The 24,123-nt window shown below is 40.8% G+C and overlaps 2 protein-coding genes across 3 annotated transcripts; one reads left to right on the top strand and one right to left on the bottom strand.

Annotated features, from left to right (window-relative positions):
• Positions 1-3,492: 3,492 nt before the first annotated feature.
• On the top strand, positions 3,493-5,233 carry LOC103983713 (uncharacterized). Of its 2 annotated transcripts, none has more exons than XM_018826034.2 (2): positions 3,493-3,621; positions 4,664-5,233. In XM_018826034.2, the coding sequence occupies exons 1-2, from the start codon at positions 3,533-3,535 to the stop codon at positions 5,097-5,099; spliced, it is 525 nt and encodes a 174-aa protein (XP_018681579.2). In that variant the 5' UTR covers positions 3,493-3,532; the 3' UTR covers positions 5,100-5,233. The 2 variants fall into 2 exon arrangements, with proteins under 2 accessions (XP_018681579.2, XP_009399259.1); XM_009400984.3 differs by having other exon boundaries at positions 3,556-3,677.
• A 5,333-nt stretch (positions 5,234-10,566) lies between these two features.
• Positions 10,567-16,093, bottom strand: LOC135672823 (glyceraldehyde-3-phosphate dehydrogenase GAPCP2, chloroplastic-like). Its single transcript, XM_065181220.1, has 14 exons — positions 15,804-16,093; positions 15,465-15,553; positions 15,296-15,366; positions 15,144-15,182; positions 14,647-14,747; positions 13,422-13,534; positions 12,972-13,071; positions 12,712-12,858; positions 12,415-12,475; positions 12,207-12,304; positions 11,984-12,126; positions 11,080-11,163; positions 10,909-10,998; positions 10,567-10,820 (listed from the first exon to the last, which is right to left on the bottom strand). Exons 1-14 carry the CDS (start codon positions 15,882-15,884, stop codon positions 10,766-10,768), a joined length of 1,272 nt encoding a protein of 423 aa, XP_065037292.1. The 5' UTR covers positions 15,885-16,093; the 3' UTR covers positions 10,567-10,765.
• Positions 16,094-24,123: the final 8,030 nt, after the last annotated feature.

Raw genomic sequence — 24,123 nt, 5'->3', positions numbered from 1 at the left:
CTGATTCATCTTCTCTCCATGGCCGCGGATTCTGTAGACGATGCAGAATGCAGTGCACGCCAAGCTCTTTCGTGCCCATGAACTGACGCTGTTCGTCTCTTTTCCTGCTTGGTAGTAGTAGTACTAGTAGTAGTAGTAGTAGTAGTAGTAGTTGCAGTAGAGAGAGAGAGAGAGAGAGAGAGAGAGAGAGAATGAGAATGATTCCAAGCATGAATTTATTAGAGTAGATTTTGGTCGCACAACAGCCGACCTCCGTATCCGGGAAATGCATTAATGTTCATGCCCCTCCGAATGCAGTGGCGATAAGCTCCGGCCGGGCGATGAAAAGGACACACAGCATGCTGCAGGAGGTTTTTGCCATGACAGCCTCTGGAAGGATGCACGAACGACGACGACACAACGGAGAGGAAAGAAGTCGAACTGAGTTCGAAAGAATACGTGATTTATCAAGTGTCAGTTTTAAATAAATTCATCAAAGAGGTACCCACCGAGTCATAAATTTTCACTCCCATGTTTAGTAGAGTAGAATATGCCCATATATCCCTTATCCATTAATTAATTGTTCACTGCTTTTTTATTATTATTTTTAAATATTATTATAATTAATAAATAAAAATTAATTATAGTTGAAAATAATTTTCATCCATTTTGGAGGATAACGATCATCATAACTTCTTCTAGAAAAAAAAAATAAAAAAAAACAAAATTATTAGATTCTTGACTCATTGGGCTTTTTAATGATACGTAATGTGGCGCATAAATATTCAGCATTAATCTCCAGATTAATAGGAAGTTGTATTTCAAGAAGACAAAAAAGGGAGTTGGTATTTCAAGAAGACAAGTCAATAGGAAGCCTAAAGTCGGGGAAAAGACGATGGAACTGAAACATGAGCAAGTACTGGTCCCAAGAAACTACGAGGAACGTCAGCTTTGGCCTCTACTACTTGTATCCAAAAAGCATGAACACAAGCTACACTTGCAGCTCCTTTTCCTCTTCTCGCCCACTTCTTCTTTGTGGGGTTTCCAACGCAGCACTTGTCTTTGCATGGCCATGGCTGCTTGCCCTGCACAGAGCTCAGGCCACCCTCAGGTGACCATGATTGGCTCCCAAGCGTTTGGACCACTGGAAATGCTAGCAGTCGACATAGTCCTTCCAAGCTGTACGCCATGAATTCAACATGCACTTCCAAGCCGCCTCCTGCATAAAGATTGCATACACACTGACTTGGGACTTGGACTGTCACCTGCTGCACCAAATCGCATGGTGATGTGTTGGGGTGGACTAGAGGAGATGTTGCATGCATGGACCGTGGCATTCCCACCCCCATTTGGACCACCTGCACACTAGCAGCAGCCATCGAATCTTCCTACCAGGAAAGTGCCAGGTTTTTGTGACCCTCTGCATACAAGAAACATCAGCTTCAAAGAAGCGGGAAGAGGACGGACTAAGCGGACGAGGTTTTCATCGGTGATTTATTTGATGATACCAATGAATACTTGCACATCGAATGGGAACACACACAAACAAATTAAGACAACCTTTGCTTTATTATTTATCTCCATACTATTATCATTGTTTTATTTCAAGGAGGAGAAGGGTGTTAGCTGGCAAGCTAAATTGACAGAGCAATTCTGGAGAAAAAATCGGATTCTGTATTAGATTCAGTCAGTTTTCACACAAAACAAGTAATAGATTTGGTCCACTTCTTGTTCACTATGTTCTAGCATCATCTACTGACACATCCTGTGAATCCCTACAAGATTTCAACAATATTTTAGGTGAATTTGACATGTTGTTTGTGGCCTCAAACGACTAACTTGACATCAAATGAGCTTAATAATGTCTTGATTTCCAAACCAAGTATATGAAAGTTCTACAAGAACAATAACAAATTCTAGTAAACTCATATGTTCTGCACTCAAATGGAATGGAATGATGGTTGTGTGATCTACCTTATGCATCACTTCCCCGATGTAGTTGTTTGTAGCACCAAGCTTTATGATTCAGCTATGTCTGCATGAAATTTCATAAGAGTCGTTTGTCCAAGTGTATCGTTCATGCACTACTGTCATGCTGCTAATCTGCTACCAATTTCTCATGTCACTCACTGTATGTTCCAATTTATGTTGAACTTGTCGAGATGTTTTTGAATGAATCCACATGCCTTGATACAACTCAAGTCTCAGAGTGGTCGACAATTATGTGTGTGTTTATTATATGCGTGCCAGGGGATTTTATATAGTGGCCCCAATTGATTGGATAGCGCAGTGCACCGACTGATCTCCTCGGAAGAGTCATTCGATTGCATCGTAGATGGCGGAAACCACACCTTAGCTATGCGCTGCCTCATTCGATTGAAGGAACCATCAATTTGCAGACATGTAGAGTGGAAGTCATTTGGGAGTCAAAAGTTTTAGGTGATTCTATTCGGCAACCATTATGGCCATCGAGAAAGCAATCTTTGGCCTCTTTCTCTGGATCATCTCTTAGACAACAGTCAGACGAAGAGGGCGAAAGAAACAGTATTCATGGCTTGCAATCTTCCCGGTAACAGAGTGCACTTGGTAACAGAGCAAAACTAAAACTACAGCACACCTCGGGCATGGAATCACTGTGATCGAGATCGCCATGCTGCTCGCGGGGACATGGTTTCATCAAATTAGATGGAAAAGAAGAGAGCGCACCAGACCGTACCATTGTAGCAGAGACTGCAAGGGTTGACGACGTAAATGAAGGCCGCAACGCACCGCACATTACAATAGAAGGCAGACAACGAGGTGGCGTCGCGACGTAATAGCACTAGTCCGGAGGCGAAAACCCTTGGTGGCTGCCGACGAAGACGAACGACTGCCGCCGCCATCGACGAAGCTCGCCTTGCCGCGGTCGGGAACTTATGAGCTGAATATGACAGGAAGAGGAGGGCAGAACCAGCGATACCCGTGACGTAGAACACCGAGTGGTGCAGGATGCAGACGAGATCATCGTCACCACCGGACGCCGAGAGCGGCGCCACCATGTCGAGGATGCGCATGGCGGAGAAGGCGACCATGGCGGAATCAGTCTGCAGGAGCAGATGCTTAGCTTCTTGGTTCACATCGCGATGCCACATGGCAGCGACGACGAACTCCTGCCAGGCATCCGTCCGCCGAGCGCTCCCACGACTCCCTTCTCCCTCTAGCTCATCCATCGCCTCATTCCTTAGTTATACACAACGAGGGCCACACCGCACCGCACCGCACCGGGCACCCTTGCACGTGCGAAGATAGTAAATAAGACGCAGCACGTGTCATAGAAGAAATTGGACGCTCTCGATGGGCGATGACGTAGCATGGTTGAATGGGCCGGCGCACCTAAAGGCTACTTTATATCCACGCGCTGGGAAGCATCATGGAGGAGTAGAACGTGAATTTTGGACCGTTGGATCGGACTATCAGACTTGGTACCTGACAAGATCGTAAATACGAGACACTTTTAGTGGACGCTGACGTCATGCGGCGACACCCTTGTACATTTAGTCACGACTCTTAAAGAATGGATGGGAAGAGAAAGCCGTTCCCCGTTCCGCTCCATAAAGTCCTTCCCTCCCCATCGGCTCCGTCTACAGAAGATTACGCCTTGAGGTGAAACTCTCGCTCTCTCTCTCTCTCTGCCTTTATGACTTCATATCCATGGAAAGGTTTGTGACTTTCTGCGTCGCAGTTGTCGTGCTATACATGTTTGTTTTAATGCCTGAAAGACTTCATCTTCTGTCACCTTCCAACGATTTCAATTGCATCAAACTGGAGCTCAATTTCACGGTTGTTCAAAATCCTAGTTCTGTTCATGATACCTAAAAACACCAAATTTGTGGATGATGGTTGCCATCTGAAAGTTTGGCTGACGACGTAGTTGGGATGTCTTGGAGTGTTTATAGGATCATGCATGTTTTAGGTCAGTTGTTGAGAATCAAGAAGAACCGGTGAAGAACAATGCCTTTCGTACTCCCTCAAAATCGGCATCCAAATGAAGATTGTTTTGATGTCAATGTATTAGATGATGCATATGCATAACATGTGCATCTGTCATGGTTTTTGATGCCATGCATTGGATCAATAGAGACAGAAACTGTAGGAATACCTTATGGAGCTATGATCATCTGCCTATATTTTCTTCCTATGATTTGAAGCCGTCTGGAGTCACATGGAAGAAAGGCATATGACCGAAGCATCACAAATTTCACTTTAACAGAAGAAAAGAAAAACGGTATTCAAATTGTGGCTTAAACATGAGTAATATGTTTTTTGTAATAGTTGAATAAAAGATGGTTTGCTTGAGTTTTCCACATTCTTTTGTGTATAGATTATTGAGAAAGAATTGATATATCCTGGTTTGAAAGCTTAATCTACAATTCAACATCACTCTGCAAAATTAAGTGCCAGAAATCCTCTCTTATCATTGTGGTGGAAAAGACAAAGAAACTAGTGTGTGTGCGTGCACGCATCCACCGATCAGCATTTTGTTTTAAGCATAAAAGAATGCAGCCTTTCTTCCCCAAGACCGTGTTAATTTGTATCACCATATTATGCCAAGAAGCTTGAGCAATTTATTTCTTAAGCCTTTTATGAATGTTGTGTGCTAGTATCAGAAGCATCGCATTTCAGATATACTTATTGGTTTTTGCAGGCTCCTTTCATCTATGGAAAACATGGTGCATCTGAAAGACATAGTTCCTGCGGCAACCAATACTGTGAACACACAATTCATAGTGCTGGAGAAGGGAAGCATTACCCAGGATGGGAAAGAGATGACTTGCTTGGCATTAGTTGCGGACGAGACTGCATCAGTTCACTTCCAGATGTGGGGAAGTGAGTGCGAAGCTTTCGAGCCTGGGGATATCCTTCGTCTCAGCAATGGAATATTCTCTTTCCACAAGAACAGTCTGGTGCTCAGGGCTGGCAAGAAAGGGAATGCTGAGAAGGTTGGCGAGTTCACCATGCTATTTGTGGAGACCCCAAACATGAGTGAGATCCGTTGGGCTCGTGACCCTCGCAATCCCAAGAAGTTTGTGCAGGAAGCTGTTTTATCGCCTCACTCGAGGATCTTTGCACCCTCACAGTAGTGTGTCTGTCATATGTAAACATTTCCGCCAAGACACAACAAGTCCTTGGCCAATCTTTCTTGACTTTGCCTCATGGAATGGTGTTTCTCAAGCATAACTTGGTTATTTATGCATGTAAAGCAGCACTTTTGACATTTGACTATGCTGATTAACTTGTTTTATCTACAAACGCAGGTTCCTATGAACTTATACAGGAAGGTCCAGAAGCAGAGGTTATAATTTTGGATTTCTCAAAGAAGTCCAATGTGGCTGGTATGATTCTACAGTATGTTGCTTATGCTATACAAGTCAAATTGCTAGATCCACTAGAGAATGTGATCGATTGTTTCTTGTCCATATATTTTAATGACATCGGGTCAGATCCAGAAGGAAGATTGAATGAAGCACCTGAACAATGGAAGTCAATCAAAATTCAGCAATCAAAATTTTGATTCATCAAAGATGGAGTCAATCAAAATTCATCAAGTGAACTCGAGGATAACCCCACCCACAAAATGGAAACATGCGTCGGATGAACTTATGCTGGAGTCAATAAGTTGGTCCTCGAATGAGGAGGCTGGAGACTGTTTGAGATTTTGGAAAGCAAAAAACTTAAAACTTACATCCATTGTTTACTATATTATATATATATATATATATATATATATATATATATATATATATATTTTACTTATCATTAGTGATAAAGATAACTAGATTGTGGGCTGAAATCTGAATAGGGATGAGCTTGGTGAAAGGCAATGACTAGATTGTGGGATAATCCGTTGGATAGCAGTGGCATGAAGGAAACAGTCGTGAGAACGGAAGAAGAAAGAAGAAGAGGACCAAATGAAACAGAGTGCTACAACTTCATTCTATGGCTTGCAATATAGCGGAAACTGAACTCGGTGACAGAGCACACCGAACTCGGTTCATGGCTTGCAACAAGCTTTACGAATCAGGTGGAAGAAAGCAGCGCGACAGGAGGACACCGAACTCGGCGACAGACCAAAAACAGAGTAAGCCAAAACTATATCACACCCTCAGAGAGAGGACGACAAAAGGCACCTATGGAGATGTGGAACCGACCGACCGCCCAAATCGCGATGCTGCTCGCCGGGCGGGCCATGGTTTCATCGATTCAGATGGAGAAGAAGAGAGCACCCCAGACCGTTCCGTTGTAGCAGAGAGTGCATGGGTTGACGACATAAACGAAGGCTGCAAGAAACCACACAGAACAAAACAAGGCAGACAAGGAGGAGGCGTCGCGACGCAACAGCACGAGTCCGGAGGCGAAAACCCTTCGTGGCTGCCGACGAAGACGAACGACCGCCTCCGACATGGACGAAGCTCGCCGTGCCGCGGTCGGGAACTTATGAGCTGAATATGACAGGAAGAGGAGAAGAGAACCAGCGAGTCCCACGACGCAGAACACCAAGTGGTGCAGGACGTAGCAGAGGTCCTCGACACGGAACGCGGAGAGGATGCCGTTGGCGGCAAACGCGATCATGGCGGAAGCAGTATGCAGGAGCAGATGCCTAGCTTCTTGATTCACAACGCGCGGCCGCATGGCAGCGAAGATGAACTCCTCCCGGGCATCCATCCGCGGAGCGCCTCTAGTCTCTACTTGTGCCTCGCCCTCGACCTTCCCCTTTCTTTATACGCTGCGTTGCGCTCAAGGGCGGACCGCTCGCGGTGGCCCTCAAGGGTTTACACGCCGCGCGCGTTCGCCCAAGGGCGACGTGTGGGCCGTCGCCATCAAGGACATGGTCTGGTAATCGCTCGTTTGTCATCTTTGAACTCTTCGTCGATGGGTGTGACCGATGGTAGTTGCATGCGGTCAAGGTTACGATTCGCAACTCAAGTCGGAGGGTCGTGGATGTTGCGATGGAGATGGCGATGGAGATGTTGCGATGAAAACCCTTCGTCGGACGGTCGTGGAGTTTGCCCTGAGAGAAAGGGACGTTGCGACGAAGATGGAGCTACTAATTCTTCGTTCGCCAACATATATAATATAGGAAGAAGAAGAAGAAGAAGAAAGGCAAAGAAAGAAGGAAGATAAGAAAGAGTTCGACGGTCCCTCTCTCTCTCTCTCGCTCTCTGTCTCTATCTCTTCCTTCCTTTTATGCCCTTTATGTCCATGGAAAAGCTTCCACCTTTCTGCCTCGCAGATGTTTGTTTTAATGCCTGACAGACGTTCATGTTCTTTCGCCTCGAGGTCGAGTTATGCGACGAAGTTGGATGCGTTGGTGGGGGAGTTTTTGGTCATCACGCATCCTTTAGGTTACTACTACTTATTGCGAATCGGCAAAAAGGAGTCTGGAGAAGGATCAACGCTTGTCGTGCTGCCTCAAAATCGACATCCATATCACGTCGTATGACCGAAGAAGCATCACAAATTTCACTTTGACCGAAGAAGAAATTATTATTATTATTTTAATAGGAAAAAAAAGGGGGTATCCTCCGAATCGTGGCTTAAACACGACGAAATCTATTATGGTAATAGTTGAATTTTTCCACATTTCTTTTGTGCATATATTTATCAAAAAAAAGAAAAAGAAAAGAAAAGAAATAGTATGTGTGGGTGGTGGGTGCATCCATCCTCTGATGGGTGTGTTCGTTTTAGGCATCAAAAAACGATGCAGCCTTTCTTCTGCCATCACATTTTCTTTCAGATAGATATACTTTTACCGTTCCTTTCGTGGTGGAGACGAGAGTGCGTCGGTTGCCTTCCGGATGTGGGCGACGTAGTTTTTTTGCCCCAACCACGAGAATCTCGACATTTGCCACAACGACAGTATGCTGCTCCGGGCTTTGCTGTCGGAATGTCGCCATCCGTGGGTTCGTCGTCGAATGCGGTCGACTTCAAATTCGTCGGAATGCCAAGTCAAACTACGTGAAAGCAAAGAAAACTCTTTCTCCTTCTCTCTCTCTCTCTCTCTCTCTTTTTAATGATTTATCTAAAAAAAATTTATTAGAATAATAAAAAAAAAAAAAACAAAGAAGAAGATGAAGAAAATACATATTAATGAAATTAAAGAATGGGTTCATGACCATGTTATTGAAATTAAAGTAAGACTAAGGGTATTTTAGTTCAAATAAAAAACAAAATTTAAAGAGTGCTTAAAATCTAACGATACTAATTTTTCGTTCGCCAAGGCATAAATAATTTAGGAATAATAAGAAGGAAAAGAAATCAAATAAAAATAAATAAATAAAAAGTCTCTCTCTCCCGATCTTCCATCGGACTCTCTCTCCCCTCTCGTAACAAAGGACAAGGAATCTTCTCATTCTCCAAATCTCACGCGCTGACACACCCTCTTCTCCCTTCCCGTTTCAATCCCCGTCAAACATCAACAAAATTGGATTTTGACCGTCTTTTTTTTTTGGTCGGTAAATCGACGAGAGTTGATCGTACGACATATATTTTTTTAACGGTGGGCGGTCACCGTCGTGTGAATAAGGCGAGCCGAACCTTCTTCCAAGATTTAATTATTTTTGGGCAGTCTGAAATGCTAAATCATAAACCTAATCCTAACCCATTGATATAACAGTTGTTATTTCAATGCCAAACAACTCCGATCACAATGTCCCATTTGTCAATATCATTATTATATAAATAATTTATCTTATATTCAAATCCACATATATAAATATATCATCTACATTATTTAATATAATAAATTTTCTTCTCGCAAATTTAGGACTTACCATCACCTTCCATTTCCTTCCGGTGTTACGTTCAAAATATTTTAATCCAAGATTTAGAAAAGATTATGAATGATATTCGTAACTAATAGAAAAATCTTTGACTTATAACTAATAGTCCATGCATGAAACTATAAATTTAACTCAATTTGAAAGTAAGGTTTATCGTACTAAAACATACCATTCGATATAGGTGGTACCTATCGATTCGATAGAAGATCCGTATAGATAGTATATTCCAGTATGTTGAATCGAAATATCTTTGCTTTCACTATCGATCCTTACAAGGAACTAACCCTTCTCGCTTCTCTCTCCTACTTCTTCCAAGACTACTATTACTGATCTAGTTGTATCACCGAACATATTATATACGATAATGTATTATCAAATATGTTATACATCACAAAAGATGTTGCCGTGAAAGAGGAGGAAGGGTCTAGGCATTTCGGATTTTCTTTTTTATCAAGATCAATTTCAAGATTTAAATTATATAAATATTAATAATTAGATATTTGATTAGAATTCAATCATAATCTTTAAAATATCTTATCAATTAAGTTACGAGATTTATGATTAACATAGATAGTTGAAACCGAGTGGGAATGGTTTCGATTTTGTTAGGGAGGGGCGGGAAAGAGTGCTTCCATGGGATAAAGGTTAGAGGTTGAACTCTATGGAACTAAGGCTCTCCCAAAAGCACATGGCTCATCTCCTCGATGGAATAAAAATAGAAGAAAAGAAAAATTCTTTTGGCCATGTCAACAATCTCAAATCCCATCGACAAACCCTAGATTTTGAAGAATAGACTTAAGTAATTTCAAGGGAAGTATCTTACAAAAAACTTACCATAAATATTGATGTCATTCTTCGTAAGCAAAGAAAACTTGTCCAGGTTGACCTTAAGGTTGGATTATCTCTGAATCTTAAAAAAGTTACTTTCGATGGCTACGTCCGATTACCAATCATCACCTTCGGACATTTTCTTGAAAATGTTGGTCTATGTCATAGGGGGGCATCAAATGAGATGACAAGCTAGGGGGAATGTCCACGGGGGACTAATTATGGATTATCTCATATAATTAGTCATCTTTAGTATCTTTGTCCTTATATTTTAAAAAGTTATATTGAGATCTTTATACTTATGAAAATAAAAAATTTTATCCAATTTCTTCTTACCCCTCGACTCTGCTAATGAAAATATCATATGTGCTCAGTGGTAAATCGAAATGAGGTCAATGATAAATTCTGTGATAATTTTATCAGTACAATCAACAACATGAGAAATTTTTTTTAAAAAAAAAATATAAAAATCAAAATTCTAAAAATAACTATAGAAGAGGCGAAGGGGGGGACAGGAACCACCAAGAAAAAAATACCCTAGAGAGGATAAGCAAAAATCGGGGAAAGAAAAGTGAAACTTCCGAAGAAGACCTTGCGGAGTTTTTCGCTCTAGAATAGAGTTTTTCACTCTAGAACATGAGAGATAGAGAGAGAGAGATCATTGTTGTACCGACGGATCTTTTGTCCAAGCTGGGTGTTTAAATGATAATTTATGTTGTAAATATAGATAACAAGATATAACTTAAATGCGAAGGAGAAACCAAAGCCTCAAGGCTTGGTTTAGGGTTTATCCTAATTAATCCATCAAAAAGTGATCTCGAAGTCTACATACATTTCTGGAACATGACGTGATGACAACGGATAATAATAATGGCTTCGAGGTTTAGGCAGTGGTTTAACAGAGACGCACCGTAGTGATCTAATTCAGAGGTCAGACATATAGAAGAAGAACATGATCACATCACATAGATTTCAGTGTTGTTTGCAAGCTTCCTGTCAACTCACGTAATAAATTGTAGCGATGTCAACGTTCTACATCTTATTCCAATATACGAGAAACAAAACAACAAGAGGCCACCTACATCAAAATCGCAGCTTTGCCGAAGCACGTCTGCAGGTTCCCGATTCCTTGGCACGTTTCAGTGATGGGCGCTCACCAGGGCCATGTGTTCGATGAGGTCAAGCACACGGTTGCTGAATTGAAATTTAAGGATCAAGCACATCAGATGAATTGTTTACTCTTTGTGTAGAAAATGGATGTAGAATTGCAGCAGACTCTAACCTGTAGCCCCACTCATTGTCGTACCACGAGACTAGCTTCATGAAAGCGTCGCTTAATCCTATCCCAGCCTTGGCATCAAAGATGCTGGACCTGGAAGAATAAGCAGAATGTAATTAGTTAAGACGTGCTGCCGGTTTATAAAGTTATGTTCTAATAAGACTAAACATTTACCTAGAGTCACCTACGAAATCGTTGGACACGACATCGTCATCGGTGTAGCCAAGAATACCTTTCAGTGTGCCTTCTGATGCATACCTGAAAAATAATCACAGAATAAAGCATACAAAAAATTAAAACACCAAAGAGAAGAAACTTGTGCATGCATATTTGTTAATTAATGTGATCATCTCTACAGGATAGTCCAGATTGTATTCTGGATACGAGGGGTATCGCCTTTCAAGCTAAGCAATATTGGTAGAGACCGTACCAACCTGACAACCAAAAATCAATTTTATTGTTCTGGTAGTTCATGCACTAATAATACTTCTTCCAGTTCATGCACTACTAGTTGAATGGAGGGACATTGTTTCTTCATGCCATTGTCTTCAAAACCTAAGAGCTAACTTAATTATATGCACGTAACATAGAGCTCCTAAGTAACACTTGAAAGAAAATTTGCTACCTCAAGTTGAATATTATCAGAACAGATGAATAAGCTAGGCAATTGAGGAATTACTGAAGCATCACAAATAACAAGGCAGCTAAAGGACAACACTAAGACGATAATACAACAGGATAGGAAATACATGGCATAAGGACTAAATAAACACAAACCAAATATATTTTGATAAGCTTGCAATGGGCTATAGGTCAAATTGAATTAAACAGAGTATTGCATACTTAATCATTAGAGAGAGTACTATGAGATTACTAAAATAGTTCTTCGAGTGCTTTATTTTGGTAGTCTGTGTTATAATAGTTAAAAAATATATATCAAACATGATGAGAAAATTTGGTAATTATCAAGGCTAATATAAAAGGATAAGGCATATCAGACATCCATATAGCATGCATCCCAATGCATCAGCTGAAAAAGTAAATGGAATACATGAAGCAAGGAAAAGGGTTTGCATACCTAATAGCTGCTTTTACATCATCATATGATGCACTTTTCTCAAGTCGGCAGGTTAAGTCTACAACAGAAACATTAGGTGTAGGAACTCTGAAAGCCATCCCAGTGAGCTTCCCATTTAGTTCTGGGAGGACTTTACCAACAGCCTACGATCCAAGGTGAAGGTAATTTCATTTAAATTCTATTCAGAAGCATTTCAATGTCTTGCATGTCATTCCAACCTCACCTTTGCTGCACCAGTCGAACTGGGGATGATGTTCTGTCCAGCACCTCGGCCTCCACGCCAATCTTTCGTTGAAGGGCCATCAACAGTCTTCTGTGTGGCTGAAAGGAATGGGACAGACTACATGAATTAAACAACATGATAACAAATGCAATGTCACACTCGGATATTCTGTTCACATGTTATCCACAATCAAGAAAAAAGAAGAAACCTGTTGTCGCATGGACAGTCGTCATAAGTCCTTCAGCAATTCCAAACTCCTCATGGACAACCTTCAAGAAATAAAATGGTCATTCTGTAAAGGGATAGCTATGATCCCATGTCACATTAAACATAAGCAAGATCCATGGCATACTATGACTCCCCATAGAGGATAAATGTTATGGATGATAGCAAATTATCAGGTAGTATATATGTATTTAACACATTGCATTGAAGATCATGTCTCCAAATCACAAACATGAGAGGAAACATGATTTACTAAGCTATATAGTCCAAAGTGGCAAACCTTGGCAAGAGGTGCAAGACAGTTGGTTGTACAGCTTGCATTAGAAACAATATTCATAGATGGTTTGTATGTCTTCTCATTTACACCAACTACAAACATAGGAGCATCAGCAGATGGAGCAGATATTACCACCTTTTTTGCACCACCCTACAAAAATATTTTGTATATAAAAACAAACCCCTATGCCATACATACCCCTCCAAAAAACGAGGTGAAGCAGAAAAGTCAAAACTTAGCAATATTAAAAAGATAGAGCATGCCTTCAAGTGAGCTGATGCCTTGTCCATTGTCGTAAAAACACCAGAAGATTCAACGACATATTCGGCCGCATAATCACCCCATGGGATCTCAGCTGGATCTCTGGAAAAGAAGAGCATTCAATCATTTGACACTATAAGTTCCTTACTTTAGGTATTTTTTAAAATGATTCCTTTTTACTGCAAGCAATAATGTACAAACAAAATAAGCAGCAAAACAAAATCCTAAACCTTGAAGTTTACTAATCAAAGAGCGATTTTCTCTACATCACATATCAAAGAAAAAGAAACAAATATCTTATGAAAATCCAGTTTAACACATCCATTAAGCAAAATATCTCTTATTCAATGTGGCACAAAATACTACAGCCTAAGTAAAACATAAATTGCAAAACAAACCTTCCTATCATCCAATGTAGGAATGATTATATCTTGCTGCAGAAGTTCACATACCTTTTGCATGTGACTGCAATCCTTTTACCATTGATTTCTAAGTTGGACTCGTCCACAACTTTGATGGTTCCTTTGAAGACTCCATGTGTTGAATCATACTTAAGCATGTACGCCTAACAGAAAAGGATACTATCATCATTACAGAAAAAAAGAAAGGGGGAACTAGTAAGGGAAAATCTGTATGTAATAAGCAAAAAAAAGGCATGAGATAGGCAAACATACTTCAACAATTTAAGAAATTGGCAAACATTTAAAATATGCAAGATGGCTATCTTTCTATTTGAGAAAGATGGGCAATATCACCATTGACTAACTAAGGTTTAAGTAAAAAATCATAGTGGAATCAGAAATCCATACATATAAGCAGTTGCACTTCTTTACTAGTTGTTGAACTGACTAAATACTTCCACATGTACAACCAATTTTAACATGATCCAACCTGAATGAAAAATAAATAAATAAATAAATCATTTCTATGGAGTCCAAATCTTTGATGTCCATACAATCATAAAAATAAATATGAAATTTTTACTATTAGCATTGATGCACCCTACTTTTGATAAATATCATTACCAAGTTAAATTGGCTTAGTCATCCAATAATATATATATATATATATATGTTTATTTTATTTATTTATTTATATATAATATATCCGTAGCAGCAAACTTCAGTAGATAATTCCAATTTCCATTCAGTAAAAGCAACAAACACTCAGTTAAACTATATAAGTTGGGTTGACATGGATATGATTTCCAATATAGTTATTTGATTCAGCCTTTCTTGTGTTTCATTATGATATCTTTCACATGCAATAGATGCAGCTGAGTGTGGAGTTTTTAAAATATCATTCATCTAGAAAATTATCTGATCTAAGAATAGCCTGGCTTACCTAATTACTCTGAAGATGACAAGTTTAATACTGATATGGTTTCTAACTTAGACATGCCATGCTTAACTGAAACACAATCTTTTTGACAGATCACGATAAAAATTATGGCCAGAGAAACAATTAGTCTAAGACAAAAACAAAAAAACCATAAAAAAATGTGAAGAGACAAGTTGCATCATATAACAGATGTAGCATATCAAATAAACTACATGAAGCTTTTATCCATTTTTTTTCTCTTAACAAAGCACACAGAGATTCATGTTAATTGCATATCCATACAGCTGAAATTGTCAGAAAAATTGTGCAAATAAAAGAAAATTAAAGTTTTCTTACCATATATTTAGCATCAATGAATGGATCATTCACAGCTACGACTTCAATGTCATCTCTTGTGGTTGCTATGCGCATTACAAGCCTTCCAATACGTCCGAATCCTACAGGTATAATAACTTTTGAATACCCAGTACTGAGCAAAATGGCAACAACATTTAGCTTCCATTCAAAATATCAACCTTGAATCATTAACAAGATGCAAGTTAAGGCAAATGAGCCACACCCCAGATAGCTTAAAGGAACGAGATAGCTTGCATAACTATTCACGTGAAACAACCTCGGTTCTTTATTAATTTTTTTAAAACAAAATCTTGCGTCGGTATATGCAGAGTTAGTATATATATTTTTAAATTGTTTATATATAATTCATGATCAATATTTAAGGAAAAAAATAATATCTGGCATCAATTAAGTCATGTCATGTGTGGTTGGGTTCTGTCAAGTACAGTTTAAAAAATGAACAAGCTGAAAGGAGCAAAGGTCATAACGTCACTCACCATTGATGCCGATTTTTGTCTTTCCACCACGTGAAGAACCTAAACAAAATATACACAGAAGTGACAGTCACATAAAGCGCTCACCATAACAGGTACGGATCGGATGCATAGTGGCTCTCAATTTTCTTAAAGATTTTCCTATCAAGAATTACTTTTAACGACGGGAGGGGCTTCAGTGGCTGTGGCCTTGACTGGCTGAATGCTTCTCCTCGCAACATGTTTACTGCACAACTCACAGGAAAGACAAACGCCCTTTTAGCAAAATCATTCTTCAGATTATCTAAATAAGACAATACGAAACAGTCGTAATTACAGCTTAACTGTGATGAATATATATCCACGGAGGTAAGGGAAGAACCGAAAAAACTTGAAGAGATCTGAGCCGAGCTGGAGCTCCTGATGCGAAGTACCTAAGGAAGAAGAAACAACAGGGAACCCAAGATAAGGCACACTTGGAACACCGACAAGCAATTGATAGGACATGTGCAATTTTCTCCGATAAATGTGAATCATATGGAACGAAAACCCCAAATAGATACTGAAGCGAATCGGCAATAGAACGGTGTCGTGAAAACGAAGCGATTTCCGAACAGATCTCCCATCAAATCCACGTTAAATGGATGACTACAAGGCGTAGTAAGGGAAGATAACCGGACGGACCCTGGAAGAATCGGAGGGGAAGCAGTCGCGCGATCCACCAATCACGGAAAAAGCAGATCTTAGAAGAGTCGAGAGCGCCATCGAAGACCTTCTCTTCTTCCTTCTCTTCTTCCTCTCTTTCTCTCCTTCTCTCTCACGTCTTCTCCTCCGAGAAGGGAAGAAACTCTAGGGCGTGCAAACCGGGGAAGAGAAGCGGAGGAGCGACGTTTTACGACAGGGGAGGGTGCAGCAACGAAACGGGTTTTCGCGATTTCCTGTCTCTCTCTCTCTCTCTCTCTCTCCGAACAGGCGGAGTTCTTCGTACTCCACATTTTAAACTACGCAGGTGCCCAAAAGCGAAAAATATTACAAAACAAAATCCTCGCATTCACCTACACCTTCAGCTTCGTTGTGTCATATCTGATAGCGAATCGTTGGGAGTAGATCCCACATCAACCTACAGACTCCTCCAATCAGAAAGTAGGTCAATTTTTGGGTACGATGCAAAAGAGTAGAAAATAGGTCAGAAAGAGAGAGGTTTTTAAGGGGGAGGATCCCCTGTCTTAACCGTTGCAGAGAATAGGAAAGTCTCCTCACAGAACCACCCAGGATGAGTCATGACCACCCGTCGGCTGGGAGCTGTCATGCGCGTAATATTCCTGTTCCCTGATGTGAAAGATGCAGGGGATCGGAGACCGTGGCTGAGGCCCCCAGGTTCTCGGGGACGGGCACACCTCGGTGCGTAGTGCCCGCATAAAAGACGCAGTGAAGCGGTGGGACGCCTGCCGTCGAGATGAACTATTGTATTCCGCTCCGCCAACACCGTCAGATCCTCATCATCAGAAGAGCGAGAGCATCGATCCGACGCTGGAAAAGGCTTAGGGCATGTGAGGCACTTGGAAGAACCAGAAACTTGATCGACGATCCTGAGGCGGAGGTTGGTGGTGGTGGGCGGGCGGAGACTCGTATGACAGGCGTGGAGGTGCACACCGCATCTGATGCTCCGCGACTTTTTCCCGTGATCTGGACCGTCGGATCAATTGAGATGGTCCCCTGATGGATGGCTGATCCCACGAAATAGCCACCAAACCCGATGAATGCTTCTGTATATAGACTGAGGTGATCAAAACGTAGAGAGAGAATCACATTTGTGAACTCCTTCACATGTACATAATCGTCTCTCACGGGTACAGAGACAAATCAACGTGTTAGTTAATCGACTTACGAATCATGCGAGGCAAACGGATGTCATTTGTTTGGACCTTTGGTGATTTTTGACCTTTTGTTTTCTTCAATTTTTTTGTGTTGTGGTCTCGGAGACACAGGTTACTTTGCTTAATATAATTATTATTTTGGAAAAGAAAATTCTAGAGAGAGAGAGAGAGAGAGAGAGAGAGAGAGAGAATGAGATGAGCCATTCTGTTCTGCCTCTTGAGCATTTCTAAAGGTTGTCCTCTGTAGGAATGATAAGACTCTACATGGAAATAAAGTTGAATTCAGAATAAAGCATAATTTTAATGCTCATGTCAAATCAGCACGCGAGCTGGTTCTTATCTTTTGTTTTTATTCCAAAGGTGGTGGAGCAAAAGACTGGTGACTCCGATGGATCTGTCGATACACCTCTTACCTTGTTGACGAAAGAAAGCTATCGGAGAGAGGGTGGTCTTATGATTGCTGTGGATGTATTCCGAAATCTGGACTGATTTGTCGATTTAAGTCCATGAAGACGAAGGTTGAGTGTCTGTATAAATAAAGTGAACTGGTTGTTAAATTAACATTTGTCATGAACTTGCTCTCGTTTTTGGATCCATCCAGTCGAACAGTATCTCTGTAAGTCCATGAAGACGAAGGTTGAGTGTCTGCATAAAGTGAACTGGTTGTTAAATTAACATTTATCATGAACTTGCTCTCGTTTTTGGATCCATCCAGTCGAACAGTATCTCTGTAAGTCCATGAAGACGAAGGTTGAGTGTCTGCATAAAGTGAACTGGCTGTTGAATTAACATTTGTCACGAACTTGCTCTCGTTTTTGGATCCGTCCAGTCGAACAGTATCTCTGTAAGTCCATGAAGACGAAGGTCGATTGTCTGCATAAAGTGAACTGGTTGTTAAATTAACATTTATCATGAACTTGCTCTCGTTTTTGGATCCATCCAGTCGAACAGTATCTCTGTAAGTCCATGAAGACGAAGGTTGAGTGTCTGCATAAAGTGAACTGGCTGTTGAATTAACATTTGTCACGAACTTGCTCTCGTTTTTGGATCCGCATAAAGTCGAACAGTATCTCCCTTTGTTCTCGGCCCATCGCATCAATTTTTTGTTGTTTTGTATTCTTTCGGTGGTAGTCTATACCTGCAGAAAGATGTGGATTCCAGCAAACAAGTATAATTTCTATCATCAAGCACATGAGGATCAACTATTGACTTGAGCTTACTTACATGTTGATCTTTCTGCTGTATTATCTTCCTTGTCGAACAACTTTCCAAGTAGTAAAATATTGCTTCTGCATCATCCAGGAAAATTTTTGAAACGATGCACTTGATAAAGATCGATGGGAATTTCGTGGTAGCATCAGATGTCGGTGCATATATATCATCATTGCAACCACCACTAAAAATGTTATCAGCATTCCTTGTTCCTTCCGTTCGATGCATTATACACACGAAGAAGTTGACAGTTCATTGTACAGGATGATGATCAGGGAGGCGTTTCAAGAAAATTCCAATCTTGCAAAACACAACAGTCGTAATGTATGAAAGCAATGAAGATCAACCTTTCTTGACATGGAGCCTCTGTCGACATTTCTTTCTGAAGCATACATAGAAGCTTCCTGTGAGTCCAAGAAGCGGAAATTCCAAAACATGTTGTTGATGATTGTTTCTAGTAAACCTATTTCGGAAACATTTTGGAGCTTGTGTCAGGCAAGGAAGGCATGGTTGAATGACAGTGTGATGCGATAGATAGCACCGTGAAAATCTCACCTTACCTCAAGTTGAATGGTCCGGAAACACGATCATTGTAGCTTTGTTGTTCTTCTTCATGACAACATTTAAGTGTGTTTAATAGTGGTCAAGATGAAGAACGATCGATTGGCTAATCGTTTGCAATAAGGTGCTGATGATTATGATGTAGTGAAATGGCCTTCGTCACAGAAATGATCGATCCAAGAGTTATAACTAACCACTACAGAGATTGATCGAAAGAATGTTTTTGTTTTTTGGTTGATTGCCACAAACCTCCCATCTCTGCTTCACCATTGGTGGATGGATTGCAAGAACTGAGACTAACTGAATTTTCTTTTGGTTTCTTTCATCAAAGTTCATCTGACCCACCCCAGCCATACATTTTTTTTTTTTTTTTTGCCCCCTTTGTTTAAAGATCCCTAGTTTTCAATTGATATCTTACTCCATCCTGAGGGTCAGCTGTGTGCACAGACATTGAAGCCTCGTTTGGGCTGATTCCTGCAGATGTTTCCGGTTAATAAATTGATCGTATCACCTCACCATCCTCACCCCTCCTCCACTGCTTCTTATGCTCTATGCTCCTCTTCTTTCGGTAACTAGCACTCCCATGTCTACTCCAACTTGTTGCAATTTTAGATTTTATATCGGTAGAGCATATCATATTATCTGATTCTGGAAACATTGCATGCCTTATTGTCTGTCTTTTGGAACAATCAACCGACGACCACCACCTTCACAACCCACCACTCCAATACAATGATAGAGGTGCGGCATCGGACAATGGAGAAGACAAAAAAAAGTCAACTGTTCTCGGACCAAGGTCTTGACCGTAGACTAGTAGCTGTCTTCTGCGACTAAGACTCGAACGTAGCCATGAGGAAGACTAGTTTCACGGATCAACAATACACAAGTGATGACCTGCAGCGTTCATCCTGGCATTCCAGCCAGACTCTCTGCATTAGACTTGGGCTCTCCCAAAGCCCAAGGTTAGATGGCACAGTTCTTGGTAGATCCATGAAGAGAATATAAACAATAATGCAGAACATGTTAAACCAGAAACATATTTTATATATATTCGAGGTACTAATGATTCTTTAATTATATTATATATTCTAATATAAAAAAATCATCACAGTCCCAGTAAACTTGGTCAAAATGACCTCCAATTAGATTCATCCGTATCGGTGACTCAATTATCTCTATAATTATTATCCTTATGGACTTTTTATCTACATGTTTTTGAAAGTATAACGACAATACTTGTAATAAGTGATGAACAAGAATCAACCTTAAGGTAGACTGACATTTCAAAGGAAAATACAAGCGAACGAAAGGTTTTCTCATAATGTACCTACCTACCTACCTACCTTGTGCAAATAGAGGAAACCTTTACGCTAATCAGATGAGAGCTGGGAAGAAAAAGCATTAAATCACCTCGATGAAATGGTAAGATTTAGGCGTTCAGAAGGATGGTTTTGAGATCGAGAAATATAGGTGATCTTGAGAGATGCGACATTGACTCGTAAACGTACTAGTAAATAATGCTGGACCAGCCTGCAATCCTGTCTGGAACTTTGTCTCGAGAATGAAAAATTATTGCTGCCCATCCACCGTCTCCGCTAAGAACTTTTGGGACCATCATAACATGATCACTTTACTTGCACATGGACTTTGATGATTGCATCATCTAATATACTTCCTTCCCCTCCCCTCCCCTGGGTGTCATCCAAATGCAGGAGGAGGAGGAGGAGTTAATAGCTACCAACATCACCCTCCATTTATCATCCTCAAAACTCCTCCCATATATGAAGGAAGGGAAAGCACAGTATGGAACTGTTGTAGCTTTCTCTCTAACAAGATGCAGTCTTTTTCTTCAAAACGGTGAGCTCTTGGTTGTTGTTGTTGTTGTTGTTGTTGTTTATCTATCTTTGGGGACATCATATGTTGCAATGGATCAAAAGTATTCTTCAAAGATTTGGAACATTAATTTAACCTTCTCGTACGAGTCGTCCGAGCAGCGTATAATAAGAAGAACACGAAGAAGAACTGAAATGTGTTGACCATCAGTCGCATACACGTGCATGTGATGAGGGAATGGTTCCCCAAGCCATGTGGTGGTTCTCCTCACATGGACGGACGGACGGACGGATGACTCATTTCAGCTCACGTGATCACTGGTAAAGTGAACCCAAAAAAAAAGGAGGATTATTTTACATGGCTGCGCTGCCTGCAGCAGTGTTAAAACCACATGAATAATAATAATAATAATAATACGTAAGTTATACTGAGGCCTATTTCTTATGTCCACTACTTACTATAGTTCCAAGGAGTTCGCCGGAATTAAAATGGAGTCGATGTTAGTATCACCTCTCAGAATCACATCAGCAAGGCCCACCACCATCATTTGTCATTTGCTAACTGACAGACACTAGTAGTACTCCCATTATGATCGAGTCCATTCGAGGAGAAACAGCTAATGCATCCAAATCTCATATACTAACGTCCAGTTCATATGTCTCCGTTTCAGTCGCAAACTAGTTTGGAACCATTGGCCTGCCATGAACTTAAATCAATACTGACATGATAAGAAGAGAAGTTAGGACGTCAAGTTAAATAATCCAAGTTCATGACATACACTACGGATTCAGAACAGACTACTACTTGGGTGGATTCATTTACCTACACTATGGATTTGGACATTTACCTGAATCCCACATTAAAAAGAAAGAAAAACACACACTCGGGGCAGAGGACAAGGAGCAGGTTGTGATGAGACTCTCAACCGGTGATAATGTGTATTACTACTCTGGCTACGCCCCTAATCAATCCTACGTCTCATTGCTCTTGGTTATACCAAGACGATGCCTCTCCAGAGAATCTCAACATCTTTGCCAGCAACGGCAACAGTGACAGAAATGTAGAATAGGATTAACATACATTTGGAACATTGTCAGATATTAAGATTGGGTGGAGATGGATTCCCAAGTTGCTAGTTTTTGGTTGACCAGACAAAGAACTACCCCGTCTTCCTTAGGATGCCAATTGAAAAGTGGTTTAGCTAGTCCACTGGATGATTATTACCGAGTTTTCATTGTGTTGTGCGATGCACAACATCGGGGTGGCACTGTGTTCTTGAGTACCTGTCAGCTAGCTAAACAATTAATTTACTCCAAACAGGGTTTTCAAGATGTTAATGCTAATAATACGGGCTTTGCTTGGTTTGCCTATTAGGTACAGAATTCTTAATTTAAAGTGTGAAGAAACTGTTTTTTATTATGTTAAATCACAGAGAAGTGAAATACTGCAACAGAAACGCAAAACAAAATACATTGCCGATCCTCATCGCTCTCTCTTTGTCTCTCCGTTGGCAATGTATTTTAAGCAGCAGGTGTGATGTAGTTGTTGGACTGCAAGGAACACTGATCGATGGAGGTCTCAGATCCAGCACACTGTCACAGTTTCACATGGCTCACAGCAGTCCAGATACAAAAGAGACTGGGAATCGCTCGGAAAACGTCATCCATTGCACATGCATGCTTGTTGATCATGGTAGGTATCTCCTGTTCACCCCTCGTCATGCCGGCTCTCTTGAACTCCTGATAGGTACATACATAGATAGGTAGATGGTAACACTATAAAAAAGAATGCTACCGAGAGAGATGCTTGGTCGTAGGAGCCAAAAAGAACAACAGAGAGCCTCTTCTCTCTCCTTCAACCTCTGTGTGTGATAGAGATAGAAAGACTCGAGAGCAGAGAGAGAGAGAGAGAGAGAGAGAGAGAGAGAGATGGATCATATAACCATCCTTGTGGGTCGGAAAGCAGGCTCCACCACCACCTCCGGCTGCCGCCGAAGCGGCAGAGCTGCTGCCACCGCCACCACCGGCCAACAATACTGTGGGTCGAACTGTGGCCTTGGGAAGCTGATGAGGAAGCTGAGGAAGCAAAGCAAGATGTTGTGCATGGCCACCAGACCCACCACCTTCCACTGCCAATATGATCCCCTGAGCTACTCCAGAAACTTCGATCGCAATGGATTCGGAACCGCTCTCGACGATGATTCAAACCACTTTTACTACACATTCTCATCGAGGTTCGTCAACAGCTCTTCCAGGATATCGAGCACCGGAGAAGCAACCAGCAATCATTAGGTTAGGGAACACCAGAACAGTGGTGTCCTCAATAGTGATTTTTGGTTCTTGGGAGCGTGAGAAGCAATATGACTTGTCTTGGAGAGAATGCAGAGGAGGGAGGCCATATATGATGGATAACTCTCTGGCTTCTTCATCTTGTTTCTATGTGTGGATGATGAAGTCAGTGGTGAGATGAATGAGTGCAATTTGGTTGTCATTTGGCTTGCTATTCTAGAGATCCACTTGGAAGGCTATATAATCAATCCATGGATGTTTGATTCTCGATAACTTGGTGTTTTTATTTTATGTGATCTGCTACATTATTTATTTCCTTTTGTATGTAGAACATCTCTGCTGTGGCATCTTCGGAGTCGGAGGATCAGTGTTCATGTGCCAAGATATGATGAGTCACGGATATTTCAATTACATCCTTCTTATTAGATAATATTGAGAAAAATGGTCAGTGAAACAGGGCATGCATGTGAGTTCTGGTGAAGGTTCCTTCTTCCCACCACACCACACCTATGGAAAATGGCAATTATCCTTCAAAGAAGTAAAGCGTTTTTCTTTTTAGGTTGTATGAAAGCATGCAGTTCAAGAACATCTTGAAGGATATGCTTTGAATGATTGATCTGCAATCTACCAATATAGAAGCGCCAAACCTACTTATCAATCTACCTTCTTGCCTTCAGTTTACTCTGTTTTATGAATGCAAGACACACAGAAATGCCCATCTTGCTTCTCTCTCTCTCTCTCTCTAGTTCTGTGATAATATCTATTAATATAAGTTTTCTTGAATTGTCTCCTCCATTTTATTTAAATTGTAGGAATTGAGACTCATTGTTTGCTGTAGTTGGGAGGAGTTTTGAAGTGGCTGTATCGTTTCTGTGTCGTTCTCTTTGTAAGCAATCCATGTTTGATGCAAAGATAACTTTTTTTGGCATTGACCTCTTTCTCATTTCCAATGAAATCTGCTGAAGCCTTTAGCATTTGTGTATCGATCATCAAAACCAGTAGCCAACACAAGTATTAGATTAGCAAAATGTTTCACTGCAAATTGCTACCCTCAACTATAGATTTCGGCAAACGGAAAGAAGGTACTGAGAAATAAATGCTACTGAACCTAACCATAGATTGAGCTCCACAACCGAAGTAAATGGACTGTGGTGCTTCCACAACTTTTAACATTCTGATGGAATGTTTAGCTTCAGGTATAGCAATTTAATCCCATCTATGCAAGGGGTAAGT

The sequence above is a fragment of the Musa acuminata genome, chromosome BXJ1-5 (genome assembly GCF_036884655.1).
Source record: "Musa acuminata AAA Group cultivar baxijiao chromosome BXJ1-5, Cavendish_Baxijiao_AAA, whole genome shotgun sequence".
Classification (NCBI taxonomy): Eukaryota; Viridiplantae; Streptophyta; class Magnoliopsida; order Zingiberales; family Musaceae; genus Musa; species Musa acuminata.
The sequence above is the reverse complement of the archived record's forward strand: the minus strand, read 5'-3'. Positions and strand labels throughout refer to the sequence as shown.

Excerpts from the sequence above, each read along its gene's own strand:
- LOC103983713 (XM_018826034.2), top strand. The coding sequence starts at position 3,533 with ATGGATGGGAAGAGAAAGCCGTTCCCCGTTCCGCTCCATAAAGTCCTT. Across the intron at positions 3,622-4,663 it reads ACAGAAGATTACGCCTTGAG|GCTCCTTTCATCTATGGAAA; the intron begins GTGAAACTCTCG and ends TGGTTTTTGCAG.
- LOC135672823 (XM_065181220.1), bottom strand. The coding sequence starts at position 15,884 with ATGGCGCTCTCGACTCTTCTAAGATCTGCTTTTTCCGTGATTGGTGGA. Across the intron at positions 13,072-13,421 it reads ATTGCAGTCACATGCAAAAG|AGATCCAGCTGAGATCCCAT; the intron begins GTATGTGAACTT and ends CTTCTTTTCCAG. Across the intron at positions 10,999-11,079 it reads GATTTCGTAGGTGACTCTAG|GTCCAGCATCTTTGATGCCA; the intron begins GTAAATGTTTAG and ends TTATTCTTCCAG.